Raw genomic sequence first — 16,287 nt, 5'->3', positions numbered from 1 at the left:
TTAGACTGTCGTCTAAAGTTTTTAGTTTCTTTGGATATGGAAGTTTATTTTTCAGATGGTGTCCCATGACTTAAATTTTGTGTGGTATGTAGTGAAGCATTTGGGGGCACTTAGAAATGTATGCTGAAATTCTACATTGAAAATAATTTCTCATATGCTTAAAATGAAGATTTTTTTTCCTTCAAATAATTTTGTCCCTGGAAGGCTTTATCTAATAAAATTAGACAGTAACCTCTAACATTTCTTAAAGTTTAAGAAAAATGTACTCTTTTAAAATTAACCTTTTTGTGAGATTGCAAAAGCAGTGTATGTAAATACAGAAAAATAACATGTTGATAAGCAAAAATAAGAAACCACAGAATTTCTGCTACCCAGAGATAACCATGGGCAGTCCCTTCCAGATCTTTAGTGTTAAGCACTGTTTAAAATTGCATCTCTTTTGCTGAAAATAAGTAGAAGAGATAACAGCTCTTCACACATACATACTTTTTTTTTTTAAACATCTTTAGTGGAGTATAACTGCTTCACAATGGTGTGGCAGCCTCTGCCCTACAACAAAGTGAATCAGTTATTACATATACATATATCCCCATATCTCCTCCCTCTTGCGTCTCCCTCCCTCCCACCCTCCGTATCCCACCCCTCTAGGTGGTCACAAAGCACCGAGCTGAGTTGATCTCTCCATGCTATGCGGCTGCTTCCCACCAGCTATCCACCCTACGTTTGGTACACACATACATACTTTTAAAAAAACCTGTCAACGAATTTTGGCCCAGAATGCCAAAATGGACTGGGTGCACGGGGTGGGGACTTGTTCTCTGGGTTGCAGCACACGCTGCCTACACAATTTCCATGCTTCCTTCAGGAATAAAATGACCTTGAAAAGAGAGAACACTCATATGCATGAATAAGGAATTGTAATTTGTATTCAGATTTCTGGATTTTTTTTTTTTGGTCTCAGTGGGTGGTTCTCCCATCCAACCAGTCAACTCTCACTCACATCCAGTGAATTACTAATTCTTGCCTGTTTGACCTTCGGAATTGTGCTTTGCCTCATCGTCTTCTCTCCATTTGTACTGCCACAGCCCTAGCTGGAGGACATCGTTTCTTCCTGCTCAGATGTTCCTTTGTTCACACGTGGATTCGTTTATTCGGTCTGATGTGAGGAAAAGGGCCAGGCACTGGGGTGACAAGGCCCCTGGTTCTGGGGCTGAGCTTCTCAGCAGGGTGAGGGCAGGGAACGAAGCCATTCCCACTTCAGCATCCTCCTTCTGCTGTTTTGTCCATCAAACCCATTCTCTCCACAGCAGCCGTGTGATCTGTTGGAAACTCTTCTGGCCCAGCCTCACCTGTGTCAGCCTCCTGCCATGTGCTAGGCGAGGGGAGCGCCCTCCTTGCCTCTCCTGACCAGCCTCGACTCCTTGAAGGCTCAGCCCGGGGCTCCTCTTCTCCGAGCCTCTCCTCCTGTCCTGCCCTCTCCTCCCTTCACTGGTGACCTGAGGCCCGTGCCGCTCCTGTGGCCTCCAGTGCCTGGTTTTCTAAAAAGTGCTGTGTTTCTTTCCCCACTTAGATGGTCACGTTCATCGACAGCCCCAGTGCCCAGCACTGATCCAGAAGAGTGTGTGTTTCTGTAAAATGGAAATAGCATGGTTTTCCTCGGAGGGTTGGTGTGAGGATGCAGCGAGGTAATCTCTGTGAAGCACAGTGTCTGGCACATAGTTGGCTTCCATAAGTGGGGGGTTAGTGCCCGAGATATGATATTAACTTACGCTACTTGATTCGATGAAGGTCTCAGGAGTTCAGCTTTTTCCCGGACAGTGTGCGTATGATTGTATAGAACACTGGTGTCACACTTTCTCTACCTGATATTAGGTAAGGTTCATGAAAATAGTCATTTTATTTTTTGTTTCTTTCGTTTTAACCTGTACAGTTTTCCTGCCTGACTTTGGCGTATTTTCAAATAAATATATTTAAATTAAGGTTAATTGGATTACATTATTTATTTTACACTTTAAGTTAGAGAAACAGAAAAGTGCCGTTCACTTGCCTCTCACTTTAAAGTGTGTGTGTTTAGTAAACACTGACACAGACCTGCAGGGTCCACAGAAATGAATCAAACGACACCCCATTCCCAGGCCCAAATGTCAGTGCTGTGATCTGTATTACCACAGCGGGCCGGGGCCCGTGGGAGTGGAGGTGCTTGAACGGGTCTGGAAGAATCAGCAGATGCTAGTGGAGAGTCGATGGAAGAACATTGTAGAGTAAAGGTCCCCTGCTTGCCTGCACTTGTCAAATGTGAGCTGCAGCCTAAATGACAGTTTCTTGAAATGAGGATTCAAAGGTATTTATTTTGTCATATTTTCCTACCCTCCCATTGGCAGGGATAACGTAAAGTTGACTGTTGAAAATTATTTTCATTTGTTTGTATATTAGACTAAATTGTCATAATCAAGGACTAGCTAGGCAATACATCACATCAGAGTTAAATTGAGTACTTATAACATGTGAAAAGAGTTGTAATGTTTTTATATTGATGAAGAATTTACATTACATAGAAATTAATTCCGTAACTCTAAGTAATGGACATTTGAGTTTTAACCCACTTAGATTTTGCTTCCCTTATGGGCTGCATCATAACATTGTAATATCCCTTTGTAGACTTTGATGGCTAAAGCTTCTGGTCTAGTTTTCCCATTTTCAGCTAGATTTATGTGTGCATTGGGGCGGTGGGATGGCTTTGTTTTATGTTTTATTGTTCACCTATGCAGTATATACACACCATGGTCCTGAGACAGATGGCGGGCGGTGGTGGTGATCTTATGTTTGAGTTAATTGTAGCTGGTCCCTCCGCTGCACCCGCCCCCCGACACCCCCGCTTCCTTAAGTCCAAGAATCCTTAACCTGGAATCTGAGGATGGAAGTTGGGAGTGGGGGTCCCTGAACTTGGATGGGGAAAAAAAATTCACCTTTATTTCCACTAACCTTTAACTGCAGTTTAACATCTTCAGTTTAACATCTTCAGTTATGAGTAGCATAACTCCCCGTAGCATTAGCAACTCCTGTGATAGTAACATCAGTAAAATCACGTGTTTTCATATTGCATTATAGTTGCTACACATCTCTCAGAAATACTGTATATGCTCATCATTACTTTGAATTATGGTAGATACATGATTTGCCGCTCGACCTTGTTAAGTTTGGTGAAAAGCACATAATGCTTTATCATAATTATTTGGATAATTCCCTCTTGGTATAATTCTTTTGTATTGCTTTGTGTAAATGCTTATGGCATTTAAAAATCTAACTCTGAGAAGAGTCAGTAGAGGTTTGTCAGAGGGGGTCTGTGGCACAGCGAGCTTAGGAGCCTCTGCTTTGGTCCCTGGGGTGCATTTGAGAGAGCATACCAACATTTACTTTGGGAGGACTGGTAGGAATGTGGGGTATGTAATTAAAAGCTGAGATGCCATCTCTCATTCCCATACACCCTTGCCTGTTGCCTTAACCCCTGGCAGCACAGAGCTCTTTGCACAGCCTCGGTAGCTCTTGTGGTCATTGTAATATACGCTCACCACAAAAAAAAAAGCGTTAAAGTACATTCTCTATAGGCTTTGAAAAAATATGCTAAATGATTCCCATCCAAAAATGGTTAAAATAAAAATAGCTTAGGTGCTTAAAGGGGCAGCCTTCAGCTGTCTAGAAAAATCTTATAATCCGAAAAGATTTAGTCTCAGTGTTTCTGGTTTGCTATTTTTACAGCATTTGTTCCTTCTGCAAATATTTGTTGCATGTATACTATGCACAGGCATTGTGTTGGAGATTCCACAGATTTATTATGGTTTCTCTTCTAAGGTCTACTTGAGGTAAGAGATATCTCTTATCACTTAAAAACCTTGAAATCACTAAACTTTCATTTTCAATTGCAATCATTCACACATTGAGCAAACTTACTGAATACTTGCTGTATGCCAGGCACTGTCCTAGGCACTTTGGGCTATGTATCAGTGAGCAAAATAGACAATAATTTTGCTGTCTTAGAACTGACGTTCAAGCATTTAGGTGTTTTATGCTCTGAAGTTTGTAGGGCTGTCCTGAAAGTGCCACAGAAACTGTTTGCCACTCACAGACCTGTATAGTTTTGTAAGGTGGTGGTTTTCACTATCTGTTCCTGTGGGCCTTGTGACACCTCAGGGCTGGCAGGAGGAAGGAGAAGGGAATGTCCTCCTTCCCCAGCTCCATTTTAATCAGAGCTTTGCTACTCTTATATTTTGGGGATTGCTGGGAAGTTGGGAGTGGGGTGAGCTGGGCGAGAGTTCTCTTGCCTACAGGATGTTTGGAAATTTGGTCACATTAAAAATGTGATTGGCATTATCTGTGGCTGGCTGATATGGAATAAATTTTTGTCACATTGCCAGTTCTGTACTGAAAGGCAGTTGGAATAATAGCAAGCTCATTGCCTTTAGGTGCTGTTACCTTAATGATAGAGAGTTGACTTTTTTTTTTTTTGCGGTACGCGGGCCTCTCACTGTCGTGGCCTCTCCGGTTGCGGAGCACAGGCTCCGGACGCGCAGGCTCAGCGGCCATGGCTCACGGGCCCAGCCGCTCCGCGGCATGTGGGATCCTCCCGGACCGGGGCACGAACCCGTGTCCCCCGCATCGGCAGGCGGGCTCTCAACCACTGCGCCACCAGGGAAGCCCCTGAGAGTTGACCTTTTCTTACTTGGGCAAATGTGAAGGTCACAGCTGGCATTTTTTGGAAGCTAATATGTGCTAGGCTCTACACTAACAACTTTCACATTGTTCAATTTTCTCCTCAAAACAACCTAAAAGTGTAGCTGGTAATATCCAATTTTGATATAAGAGGATGCTGAACTTCTAAGAAGCCGGGTGTCTTGCTCAGACTTGTGCATGAAGTGGCAGAGTTTGGAGCTTATTTTGGCATTTCAGCTCCAGAATTCCTTGTAGGAACTGTCAGTGTAGTAGATTCATGGCTTCAGCTGGGGAAGGAGTTAGGGCTGACTTTTTCTATCTTTTTAAAGTTTATTCTGTTTCTGCTCCCACATGCCCTCTCTCCCCCATCTGCCTCCGAATGGAATGTTTCTCTGTGGTCTAAAAAGCAGTACTGGGTTCACTCTCATCTCTTTTACTTACCTCCCCCCCTTTCCATATGCACACAAACACTTCATGCCCTAAATGCAGCTATGGGGAGCCTAAGCGGTGTATGCAAAGTTTGGGATACTCCTCACACGTTTGCCAGAATGGCTTCTGATTGAGCAGAGTTCATGACAGCTAGCATGAGGTTAATTGGAATTGGATCCTGAATAGGTAAAAAAAAAAAAAAAAAAAAGTGTTTTTTTTTTTGGTATTTCCATTGTGTACAGCAGTGTTTGCAGTGAATGAAATTGATGCTGTGATCGGAAAGGAATGAGATGGTTCTAGAATGGGTTGACACTATGCCCATGATGATAAATGCAGAACACTGTGATCTTTTTTTTTTTTTTTTTTTTTTTTTTTAAGTAAAGGAAATGACCGTTTAGTATACACAAACAGCCATAGGTAAGAAAAAAACCGCTAACTGTGATATTTCTGGGCTTGGGATTATAGGCAACTTTAACTTTATATGTTTTTGTATTTTTCTTTTATATGGATGTGTATTAAACTTGTTACTGAAAATAAAAGATGACTAAAGAGTACATTCTGCTGCTGAGTTTAAAAAGGAGTCTGGGGACTTCCCTGGCAGTCCGGTGGTTAAGACTCCTTGCTTCCATTGCAGGGGACATGGTCCGGGAACTGTGGGTTCATGAACTGTGGGTTGGGTGGGCCTGTGTGTCCCACCTAACAAGTTTAATATGTTTGGTCCTGCGTGATTTTAGGTAGAAGCAAAACAATATTGGTGCCCAGTGCTCTAGCTGGTTTCACTGTTTTGTTTATAAATGCACACTATGTGACCAAATATTCCTTTATTGAAGATCTCTCCTCAGTGATAAAATTTCAAAAGGGCATCATTTATAGAAACTAATTATGGCGTGTGTCCTGGAGAAGGAACCAGCACTCTGTTTAATGGTTTCTTATAGCACATTTATACATTTTTACTTCCCCTGCCTTGTAGAAAAGAGACCGCAGTGTCCCTTTTCAAAGATTATGTAACATACATAACTGATACCGAGTGATTGCTGTGGTTAACTGCTAGTTCATTATATCTGTGAATGTTTCGTAATCTTGGAGAGATTATTTTGAAGTAAACTTTAATCAGAATTATAGAGTAGCATTTCTTATAAGGCATTTGCTCTTAACGTGTTTAATAACCTGAGACCTCTGAAATACAGTGAATTTATTTGCAAATCAAATTTGCCGTTAAATGGTATAAATAGCTTGTCAGATATCTGTGTGGCGAGTCTTGTGTTTTTGTCTTCACTAGTTAGTTCATCTATGCTGTGAGCAGGGTCTGGATCTGTGCAGTTGGGCTGCTTTATTGCTGTTCACAGCTTGCCTAGGGTCTTAATAATCCCATGGATTTTGGGTGTGATGGTGTAGCGGGCAGGGAGAGGAGCGCATTGCTTACCTCGGGGCCTGACAGAGGACAGGTGGTAAGAGAGCTGAGAGCTGTCAGGTGCTTCTGAAAACTGCAGGTGCCAGGGCCCCACCTCCACAGGCTGCTTCACCTCAACTGATGAGTAGTCACTCGTTTTTAAAATTATTGGCAGTTCTAATGTGCGGCCACATCTGAGTTGCGAATCAGTGCATTAAATGAAGAGGGTTGGACTTTGAGGGCTCATGTTCCCAGGTTGAACATACAGTGATTTCTGTCAGTGTTTATGCTGACCATTGAAAATGTCTTGGCTTCTAAAAATTGTTTTAGAAAACTTAGGAAACAACTTCATAATCTTACAGCAGTATCTTCTCCTACTCTTCCTTTCTTCTCCCACCTTCTTTTGTTAGCTCCTGCAGCTATTAAATCACTTCTTGAGTTGGAATTTAGTCTCATTGTTTTAAATGTTTGTAGAAAAGTGCCAGTTTAGCCAGAAGGTTGTAGTGAACCTTTCAAACGATTATTTTGGAATATGACATTTTGGAATATGACGCTGGGTTTTGTGTTTGCATTGCATCTTTCCATGGGGTTAAAAGCTACTAATATAAGAGTTTATCCAGTTTGCCATATCAGAACTAGAGTGGCTGAATACTACTATGTCTGTTTGACCTGGAGGATAGAAAGATGAGGCAGTCCTGACTGAGGGAGTGAGGCCTGCGTTAGGGGCCAGCAGTCATCAGCGTTTCTGACGTGCCAGGCGCTTCCCCAGCCAGCTCACAGCACGTTTGATCTTTCTTTTGGGAAGATGTAATGCATTCATCTGCCCTTTGGCTAATTGTAAGCGCATAGCAGGAGTGGAGGCATCGGTTCCCTTTGAGGAGCCACGACAGACCTCTCCTGGGGACCAGCCTTCTCCAGCACGCATTGGAAATTGCACAAGCACACGTGTCTCTTCCTCCCTGCACTGTGAACCTCTACTAAGGCCAGGAGGAGTCTCGTTTTATTCACTGTATGAGGTGTATTCACATCTTTATTTCGAATCTAATCTTGACAGGCTGGACCGTTGGGTAATATGAATGCTCATGCATGTCTTATGTAGAGAGCATCAGACAGCTGTCTTATTCTCTTTAAATAACTTAAGTATGGAGCACTAGTAAGAAGGTATTTTCTTAGGTGTTTTGTGTGAAATTCAAGGCATGTAAGATAGAGTGAAGGAGAGACGGTTTAATTTCGTTTTCTTCCCCTATTTACCTTGTTTATGACCAACAAGTACAAATAACCACTCATCAACAAAAACAAAACACAAGTCTGTTCCTTCTGGAAAATAATTATGTGGAATGATTATTTTCTGTTTGAAGTGCTTGTTTTAACTCCTTGCAGTGTGGGAACATTTAATCCAACGGATAAAACACAGTGTGGCCTGCCATGTTTTTGCAATTTTGGAATGCTTTAATCTTAAATAACAGGAGGAAATGCTAGAGTTCTAAATGTAAATATGGGCTGCTTTAGATTCATTTAATATTTTATTTGTTACTAGTTGGCAGAAAAACAAAAGTGTAAACATACAGTAAAATGGCTTTTTGTTCTAAATACTGTTTCAGGAGCTCTTTCCTAAGTCCTTGTGAATAAAATTACACTTGCCGTGTGTTTATAATCCTTTAAAATCCTCAAATCCGTAAAAAGAAACTTGACCCACAGGTTTAAATAAGGACTTTATTTACAGAAATGAATATTTCTAATTCTCTTAGAGTATCATTTTCTGGCTACTTATACAACAATATTCACTCAAGCCTGCTACAGAAACCATGCTATACTGTGTATTTGTTAGTATGTGAATTCAAAAGAAACTTGTTTTGGCTGTGAAATAAGTGCAGACTTGCTTTAAAATTGACCTTTAGTATAAATTCAAATAGGTTGACAGAAGAGCAGTTCAGTAAATTTTTATATGTCTAAAAGAGGGCCTGTTTCTTCATTATTGGCGATTCATTTCAATTTACTTTTTTTTTTTTTTCTTTTTTTTTTTTTTTTTGCAGTACACAGGCCTCTCACTGTTGTGGCCTCTTCTGTTGCGGAGCACAGGCTCCAGACGCGCAGGCTCAGCGGCCACAGCTCACGGGCCCAGCCGCTCCGTGGCATGTGGGATCTTCCCAGACCGGGGCACGAACCCGTGTCCCCTGCATCGGCAGGCGGACTCTCAACCACTGCGCCACCAAGGAAGCCCCCTCAATTTACATTTTTGTTGTGATTCCTGTTATTGAAAGAAAACCAAATCTCAAACCCTCATTGAATTTATCTCAGCAAAATGCTTTTCAGATTCTTGTTTTTGCTGCATTTAGTTGATTTACTTTATCTGCTTATCTGCAATCAGAAATGACGTAGATATTATTGCTGTGACTAAACTAAAAAAAGATTTTTTTTAAAGTACTCAGATCATATCGTGGGAATAAACTCCACTGACCTCAGCCTATTTGCCCTGAAAGTGTCTGTATATTTGCAGTAAATATTGTAACTTGAAGTATATGTTCTCATAGACTAAAGTGTCACCTTGAGACATTTTTCAGTTGCTTGCTTACTTTGGACGGTCAGTGTGGGCATCCCCTCTTTATTTTATATATGTCTGTCTGTAAGCTGCCAACTTCAGCAGACCTGTCTCAGCCCTTCGTTTATTTTCAGCCCCCTCCTCTCCCTTTCTAGAAGAAGGAGTGCTTGTTTCCTTTGCCATCTCTGGCATCATCCTTGCCTGCCTGCCTGTCCTCCTGCTTCTCTGCCTGTGACTCCTCAGTTTCTTTATACCTGAAATGTTGGTGTATCCTAAACATCTCATCTTTGCCCTCTTCCTTTACTTTCCCTTTTTCTGTTCTCAAGGCATCAGCCACCTCTGGTCTGTGTATATGTGCTGGTGATGTCTGGTCTAGATCTCCTGTCTTGGACTCCAGGCTGGCTTGTGCAGCTGCCCACTAGATGCCTTTACTTTCAAGTCCTCCTGGTCGTACTCAGCGTGGACAGGAGCAGAGCTCATTGTAATCTCTCCTCAAGCCTGCTGCTTCTGTATTCCCTACTGAAGAAGTCTAAGCCTGAGCCCCGTGAGTCCCGTGCAGTCTTCCACACCCTCATTGCCCCTGTCTCGGTAATCACCAAGTCTTGTGGGTCTGTCTTCCAGAATCTTTCACGCAGCCTTTCTCTCTGTCTTCAGTGCTTGCTGCTTAGTTCAGGTTCCCAGCAAACCCCATCTCTGTTACTGTAAAGGATTCTAACCAAAATTCCCTCCAGGCCCCACTCCCTTCCAAGGCAGAGGGCTACCTTGTGTTCATCTCACACTTCTGAATCCCTACCTTCTGGCATCCAGTCATACCAAGGACAACGTTTGAAAATAAAATGAAGTAAGTGGCCCAGTTCCCTTATGTAACAAGCAACAGTGTAGGTGAGTCTAGGACAGAGTTGTAAAGAATAGAGAATTCAGGGGCTTCCCTGTGGCGCAGTGGTTAAGAATCCGCCTGCCAATGCAGGGGACACGGGTTCGATCGCTGGTCCAGAAGATCCCACATGCCATGGAGCAGCTAAGCCCGTGTGCCACAGCTGCTGAGCCTGTGCTCTAGAGAGCGTGCACTGCAACTACTGAGCCTGCGTGCCACAACTACTGAAGCCTACGCGCCTAGAGCCCGGGCTCTGCAACAAGAGAAGCCACCGCCATGAGAAGCCTGTGTACCGCAACGAAGACTAGCCCCCTCTCGCAACCAGAGAAAAGCCCATGCACAGCAATGAAGACCCAACGCAGCCAAAAATAAAATAAATAAATTTATTTTAAAAAAAAAGAGTAGAGAATTCAGGATTTCGTCACAAGTGGACAGTATGCCTTCATTTTCCTTTTTAAAAAAATTTTTACTACAATTTTTAAAGGTTACTTTCCGCTTACAGTTACTACAGAATATTGACTATATTCCCTTTGTTCCACAATACCTCCTTGAACCTGTCTTACACCCAGTAGTTTGTACCTCCCGCTCCCCTACCTTTATGTTGCTCCTCTCCCCACTGGTAACCACTAGTTCTCTATATCTGTAAGTCTGCTTCTTTCTTGTTATATTCACTAATTTGTTGTATTTTTTAGACTTCACATATAAGTGATATCATACACATGTAAGTGATTTTCTCTGACTTAGCATAATGCCCTCCAAATCCATCCACGTTGCTGCAGATGGTAAACTTTCATTCTTTTTATGGCTGAGTAGTATTCCATTGTATACATGTACACCACCTATTCTTTATCCATTCATATGTTGATGGACAGTTAGGTTTTTTCCATGTCTTGGCAATTGTAAATAATGCTGCTGTGAACATTGGGGTGCATGTATCTTTTCAAATTCATTTTTGTTTTTCTCAGATGTATACCCAGTAGTGGAATTGCTGGGTCATATGGTAGTTCTATTTTTAGCTTTTTGAGAAACCTCCATACTGTTTTCCACAGTGGCTGCACAAATTTACATTCCTACCAACAGTGTACAAGGGTTCGCTTTTCCCCACATCCTTGCCAACATTTGTTATTTGTGTTATTTTTGATGATAGCCATTCTGTGACAGGTGTGAGATCATTGTGGTTTTGATTTGCATTTCCCTGATGATTAGTGATGTTGAGCAAGCATCTTCTCCTGTGTCTGTTGGCCATCTGCCTTTCTTCTTTGGAAAAATGTCTATTCTTCTGCCCATTTTAAAAATTGGGTTGTTTGTTTTTTTGATGTTAAGTTGTATGAGCTGTTTTTATATGTTAGATATTAATCCCTTATCGGTCATATCATTTGCAAATATTTTCTCCCATCTACTAGACTTTGTTTTGTCAGTGGTGTCCTTTGTTGTGCAAAAGCTTTTAAGTGTAATTAGGTCCCATTTGTTTGTCTTCACTTTTATTCCCTTTAGGAGATGGATCCAAAAAAATATTGCTTCAATTTATGTCAGAGTGTTCTGCCTATGTTTTCCTCTAGGAGTTTTATAGTATCCATTCTTACATTTAGGTCTTTAAGCCATTCTTAGTTTATTTTTGTATATGTGTTAGAGAATGTTCTGATTTCATTCTTTTACATGTAACTATACAGTTTTCTCAGCACCACTTATTGAAGAAACTGTCTTTTCTCCATTGTATATTCTTGCCTCCTTTGTCATAGATATTGTAGATTAATTGACCATTAGTGTATGGGTTTATTTCTGGTTTTTCTATCCTGTTCTATTGATCTGTATGTCTGTTTTTGTGTCAGTACAAAATCATACTGTTTTGATTACTGTAGCTTTGTAATATAATCTCAAGTCAGGGAGTGTGATTTCTCCATCTCTGTTCTTCTTTCTCAAGATAGTTTGGCTATTCGGGGTCTTTTGTGCTTCCATATACATTTTAAAATTATTTGTTCTAGTTCTGTGAAAAATGCCATTGGTAGTTTGATAGGGATTGCAGTGAATCTGTAGATTGCCTTGGGTAGTATAGTCATTTTAACAATATTGATTCTTCCAATCCAAAAACATGGTATGTCTTTCCATCTGTCTGTGTTGTCTTCAATTTCTTTCATCAGCATCTTAATAGTTTTTGGAGTACAGGTCTTTTGCCTCCTTAGGTATGTTTATTCCTAGGTATTTTATTCTTTTTGATGCAATGGTAAATGAGATTGTTTCCTTAATTTCTGTTTCTGATAATTTGTTGTTAGTGTATAGAAATGCAACAGATTTCTGTGTATTAATCTTCTTTAATTAATTAATTTTTGGCTGCATTGGGTTTTTGTTGCTGCATGCGGGCTTTCTCTAGTTGCGGCGAGCGGAGGCTACTCTTAGTTGTGGTGTGCGGGCTTCTCATTGTGGTGGCTTCTCTTGTTGCGGAGCATGGGCTCTAGGCGCGCGGGCTTCAGTAGTTGTGGCACATGGGCTCAGTAGTTGCGGCTTGTGGGCTCTAGAGAGCAGGCTCAGTAGTTGTGGCACATGGGCTTAGTTGCTCCGTGGCATGTGGGATCTTCCCGGACCAGGGCTCGAACCCATGTCCTCTGCATTGGCAGGCAGATTCTTAACCACTGTGCCACCAGGGAAGTCCCCAGTGTATTAATTTTGTATCCTGAAACATTACCAAATTCTTTGATGAGCTCTTGTAGTTTTCTGGTGGCATCTTTAGGATTTTCTATGTATAGTGTCATGTCATCTGCAAACAGGGACAGTTTTACTTCTTCCTTTCCAATTTGGATTCCTTTATTTCTTTTTCTTTGATTGCTTGGCTAGGACTTCCAAAACTGTGTTGAATAAAAGTGACGAGAGATCCTTGTCTTGTTCCTGATCTTAGAGTGAATGCTTTCAGCTTTTCACTGTTGAGTATGACGTTAGCTGTGGGTTTGTCATATGCCTTCATTTTTTCAGAAAACGGTGCTCAGGTCTGTTCTGGTTAAGGGAACTAAACTATCAAAGTTTTACAAACTTAGGCACATGTGGAGCCCACTTTTTATTTAGTCTCCTAGTATACTTGAAAGACTTACAGAAATGTTTTAAAAACGTTAGATTTTTAACTATTTACAAGTTATTGTTGAAACTGTGTTTGGCAATATGCCTTCAAATATTCTGAAATTGTTATATTCTTGTCAGGATCCCTGAGATTTTTTTTTTTAACCCCAATTATCTCCTTGATACCCATATTCACACAGCTCACTAGAGCAGGGAGAGGCACCTGCTAGAGCAGGGAGAGGCACTGGTCTTTGACTAAAGCGTGTCTTTCGAAGATTCTAATAAAAGGATAGGAGAGATTGGTGGTAGGAAAAATGATCACAGCTCAACTCTGACCAAGGACGATGTACTTTTTAGCCTCCTCTGACCCTGTGAAGCGAGGGAACAAGCAAGTTCTCTACTTTGTGTCTTAACTTGTGTTTGTACCTTTTATTACTGAGTCACCATATATTCACATGACTTCACACATTTTCTCTCCTCTTTGATATGTAATGAAAGACACCATTCATTACTCACTTCAGATGCAGTGGAAGACCCAGCATATAGAAATGTCAGTTATTGTTTAAAAAAAGCCTCAAAAGACTGAGTAAGCTTTGAATTTTCTGTTCAGAGAGTGGGGTTAATAATTAGGAAGATTCACATGGCTTCTAATAAAATAATTTTACCCACTTGCTCAGAAAAGCTGCAAGGTTTTTACTTGCATAAATCGTTTTTCTTTTTTTTAAAAAGTCATTATTCTTTACCCTTACAGAAACAACTTTTACCTGAAAAATCCTGTAAGCATTTTTTTCCCCCAGAGATAAAAGCAGGCTGTTTTTGCCAAGTTCCTGTAGTGACTGGTTGGCAAAGGTGTGAATGAAATCTAGACTTTGTACTTTCTTCTCTCTGTCCTGTCTTTTATATTGATGAACAATTTTTAGGCCTCCACAGGATATGTAATTATTTGTCAGTGGAGGAATGAGCTACAGCTCAAGCAAATACTCAGGGCACATGGTTGCTTGACGTTGAAATTCTGGCTTCCTTAGTGTCATTTAGGTCTCATGCTTCAGGAATTAATTTTTTAAAACATAAAATCTCTGAAGATAAAACTGACTTTTTGTACGATAAAAGATCTTGAAAGGATATATCTTAATCTTTATGGCAGAGATTGTCTTTAAGGTGTGCTTGGTACGAAATCACAAGGAGAAAAGTCTTTTGAGTCGTTGGGTCTTTGGGGATTATGTTATGAACACAGAATATAAGCTTGCTTCTTAAAATCCACTAAAACCACCTCCCTTTACTGTATGTATTGATCTTTGACTTGAATTGAAAAGGGGTTTGGTTTTCTTTTCCCTCTATAATGTCATTAAAAAGACATTGGGCCTATGGGTATTTGGTCTTAAATTGGATTTTCTTACAAAGAGAAAAGGAAAAAATGGCTTTGGGTGTTAGGGCATAACAAAAACTAGGCCCTTCCTTATGAAAATTGAATTTGTGCCTGTTCTGTGTTAGTACTGAGGCTGTACATCATCCAGATGATTGCACAGATGCTTATTCATGCGGTTGAGGACTCATCTCGGTCTGTGGCTTCGAGGGATCTTGTCAGAAGCTAATGATGAGAGGGTGTAGCAGTAGTGCCGACAGTAGCACACGAGACCCTTTTGTTCATTCTCTTGATCATGACTTTACATTAGGAATCAAAGCCTTTAGAAGCTCAGTGGAAAGAAGCCCCAGTGTGTTGCCCTGATGATGATACTGTCATGGGTTGCTTACTCCTTGATTAAAACCTCCTAGCTGTGTAGTCAATACTATTCAACTATTGGGGAATATAAGACTGAGGAATAAATTGTTAGTTGTCATTAGAGAAAATAATAATGTTATGATTAGAAGAAAGGTTGTATAAGATAATTACAGTCTTGTTCTCCTCATCCCATCACTTACTTTGGAAGACTTGATGCACTGCCAAGACGCACTGCCATGAAATCTAGAATAACTGCATAATGTTTTGGTGGCAGCTTCCCGGAGAAGACCTTTGGCTTTGGAGTGGGGGGACCAGCCTGGGTTTGACTTGCCACGTGTGGCTGTATGGCTGAGAGCTCCTTACTTAAGCTTTGCAGGGTGTTGGGCGCGTGAATCCTCTAGCATAGCACCAGTGTGGAAGAGGTGCTTAGTAAATACTTTTCCCCTTCCTGTCTCTGTGTAAGTTGCGCATTTCCCTCTCCTGGTCCCAGATTCCCAGTGGAATGCTCCTTCAGGCCGGTGCGATGGAATACGCCGTGTGCTGATGGGGAGAGCATGGCGTTGGCTCCTGTGGAGAGCATGGCGTTGGCTCCTGTGGGTGCGGGCCCTGTGCGCGCCAACCACTGCGGGTTCCAAATAACACTCTTTCCTTGCCCGGCAGGTGCCTGAGATCATCAGCTCCATCCGGCAGGCGGGGAAGATCGCCCGCCAGGAGGAGCTCCGCTGCCCTTCCGAGTTCGATGACACGTTCGCCAAGAAGTTCGAGGTGCTGTTCTGCGGCCGCGTGGCGGTGGCGCACAGGAAGGCCCCGCCCGCCCTGATCGACGAGTGCATCGAGGGCTTCAGCCACGTGAGCGGCGGTGGCTTCTCCTCGGATCAGCTCAGGGCTGCACCGCAGCCGCCGGGGGACCGGGAGCGGGGCCCGCGGCCGATGCGCAAGTCCTTCTCCCAGCCCGGGCTGCGCTCCTTGGCCTTCAGGAAGGAGTTTCAGGATGCAGGCCTGCGGAGTAGTAGTTTTTTCAGCTCCTTTGAGGAGAACGGCATCGAGAACCACCTGATTAGTGGACACAATATTGTGCAGCCGACGGATATTGAGGAAAATCGAACTATGCTCTTCACGGTAAAATATTATCAAAGCCTCATGCGCATCCCCAGTCTGATCTGTGTGTTTAAAAGAAAATCTGCTCTATCAAGCGAAGATTCTTTGTGAATTTCTTTTGGATTTATGTGTGAAGCCATATGTTTTTATACTGAATAATTCTTTTCTCAAGATAAAATCCTTCTTTAGTCCCTAATTAGCCTTTGGAATTCATCAGGGAGTCACATAAAGAGACTCTTATCTTATATCCTCTATGATTTTTATCCCCCTCCCCCATGGTTGTGAAGACACCTTTTCAGTGTGGAAAGAAGAGTTAATATGCGTAAAAGAGGCCCCCAAAGGAGATTTTAAAAATGGATATTAATTTCAAGTAATGTATTTCAACAGAATCTTTTTGGAAAATACCCCTTCTTTACTATTTTTACTAATTTTGTAAAATACTTACCCTTTGTTATCTGGATAATTAGATTTGGGGATAACATGAT

The 16,287-nt window shown here is 41.7% G+C and overlaps 1 protein-coding gene across 15 annotated transcripts in view; it reads left to right on the top strand.

Annotated features, from left to right (window-relative positions):
• Positions 1 to 16,287, top strand: part of TBC1D1 (TBC1 domain family member 1) — a 285,275-nt gene that overhangs the window by 127,545 nt on the left and 141,443 nt on the right. For all 15 annotated transcript variants that reach the window (XM_055086106.1, XM_055086103.1, XM_055086109.1 and 12 more), the window contains one exon: positions 15,365 to 15,823. In XM_055086106.1, coding sequence (XP_054942081.1) covers positions 15,365 to 15,823 — 459 coding nt within the window. The remainder of the gene's footprint in view (positions 1 to 15,364; positions 15,824 to 16,287) is intronic.

The sequence above is a fragment of the Physeter macrocephalus genome, chromosome 7 (assembly GCF_002837175.3).
Source record: "Physeter macrocephalus isolate SW-GA chromosome 7, ASM283717v5, whole genome shotgun sequence".
NCBI lineage: Eukaryota > Metazoa > Chordata > Mammalia > Artiodactyla > Physeteridae > Physeter > Physeter macrocephalus.
The sequence above is the reverse complement of the archived record's forward strand: the minus strand, read 5'-3'. Positions and strand labels throughout refer to the sequence as shown.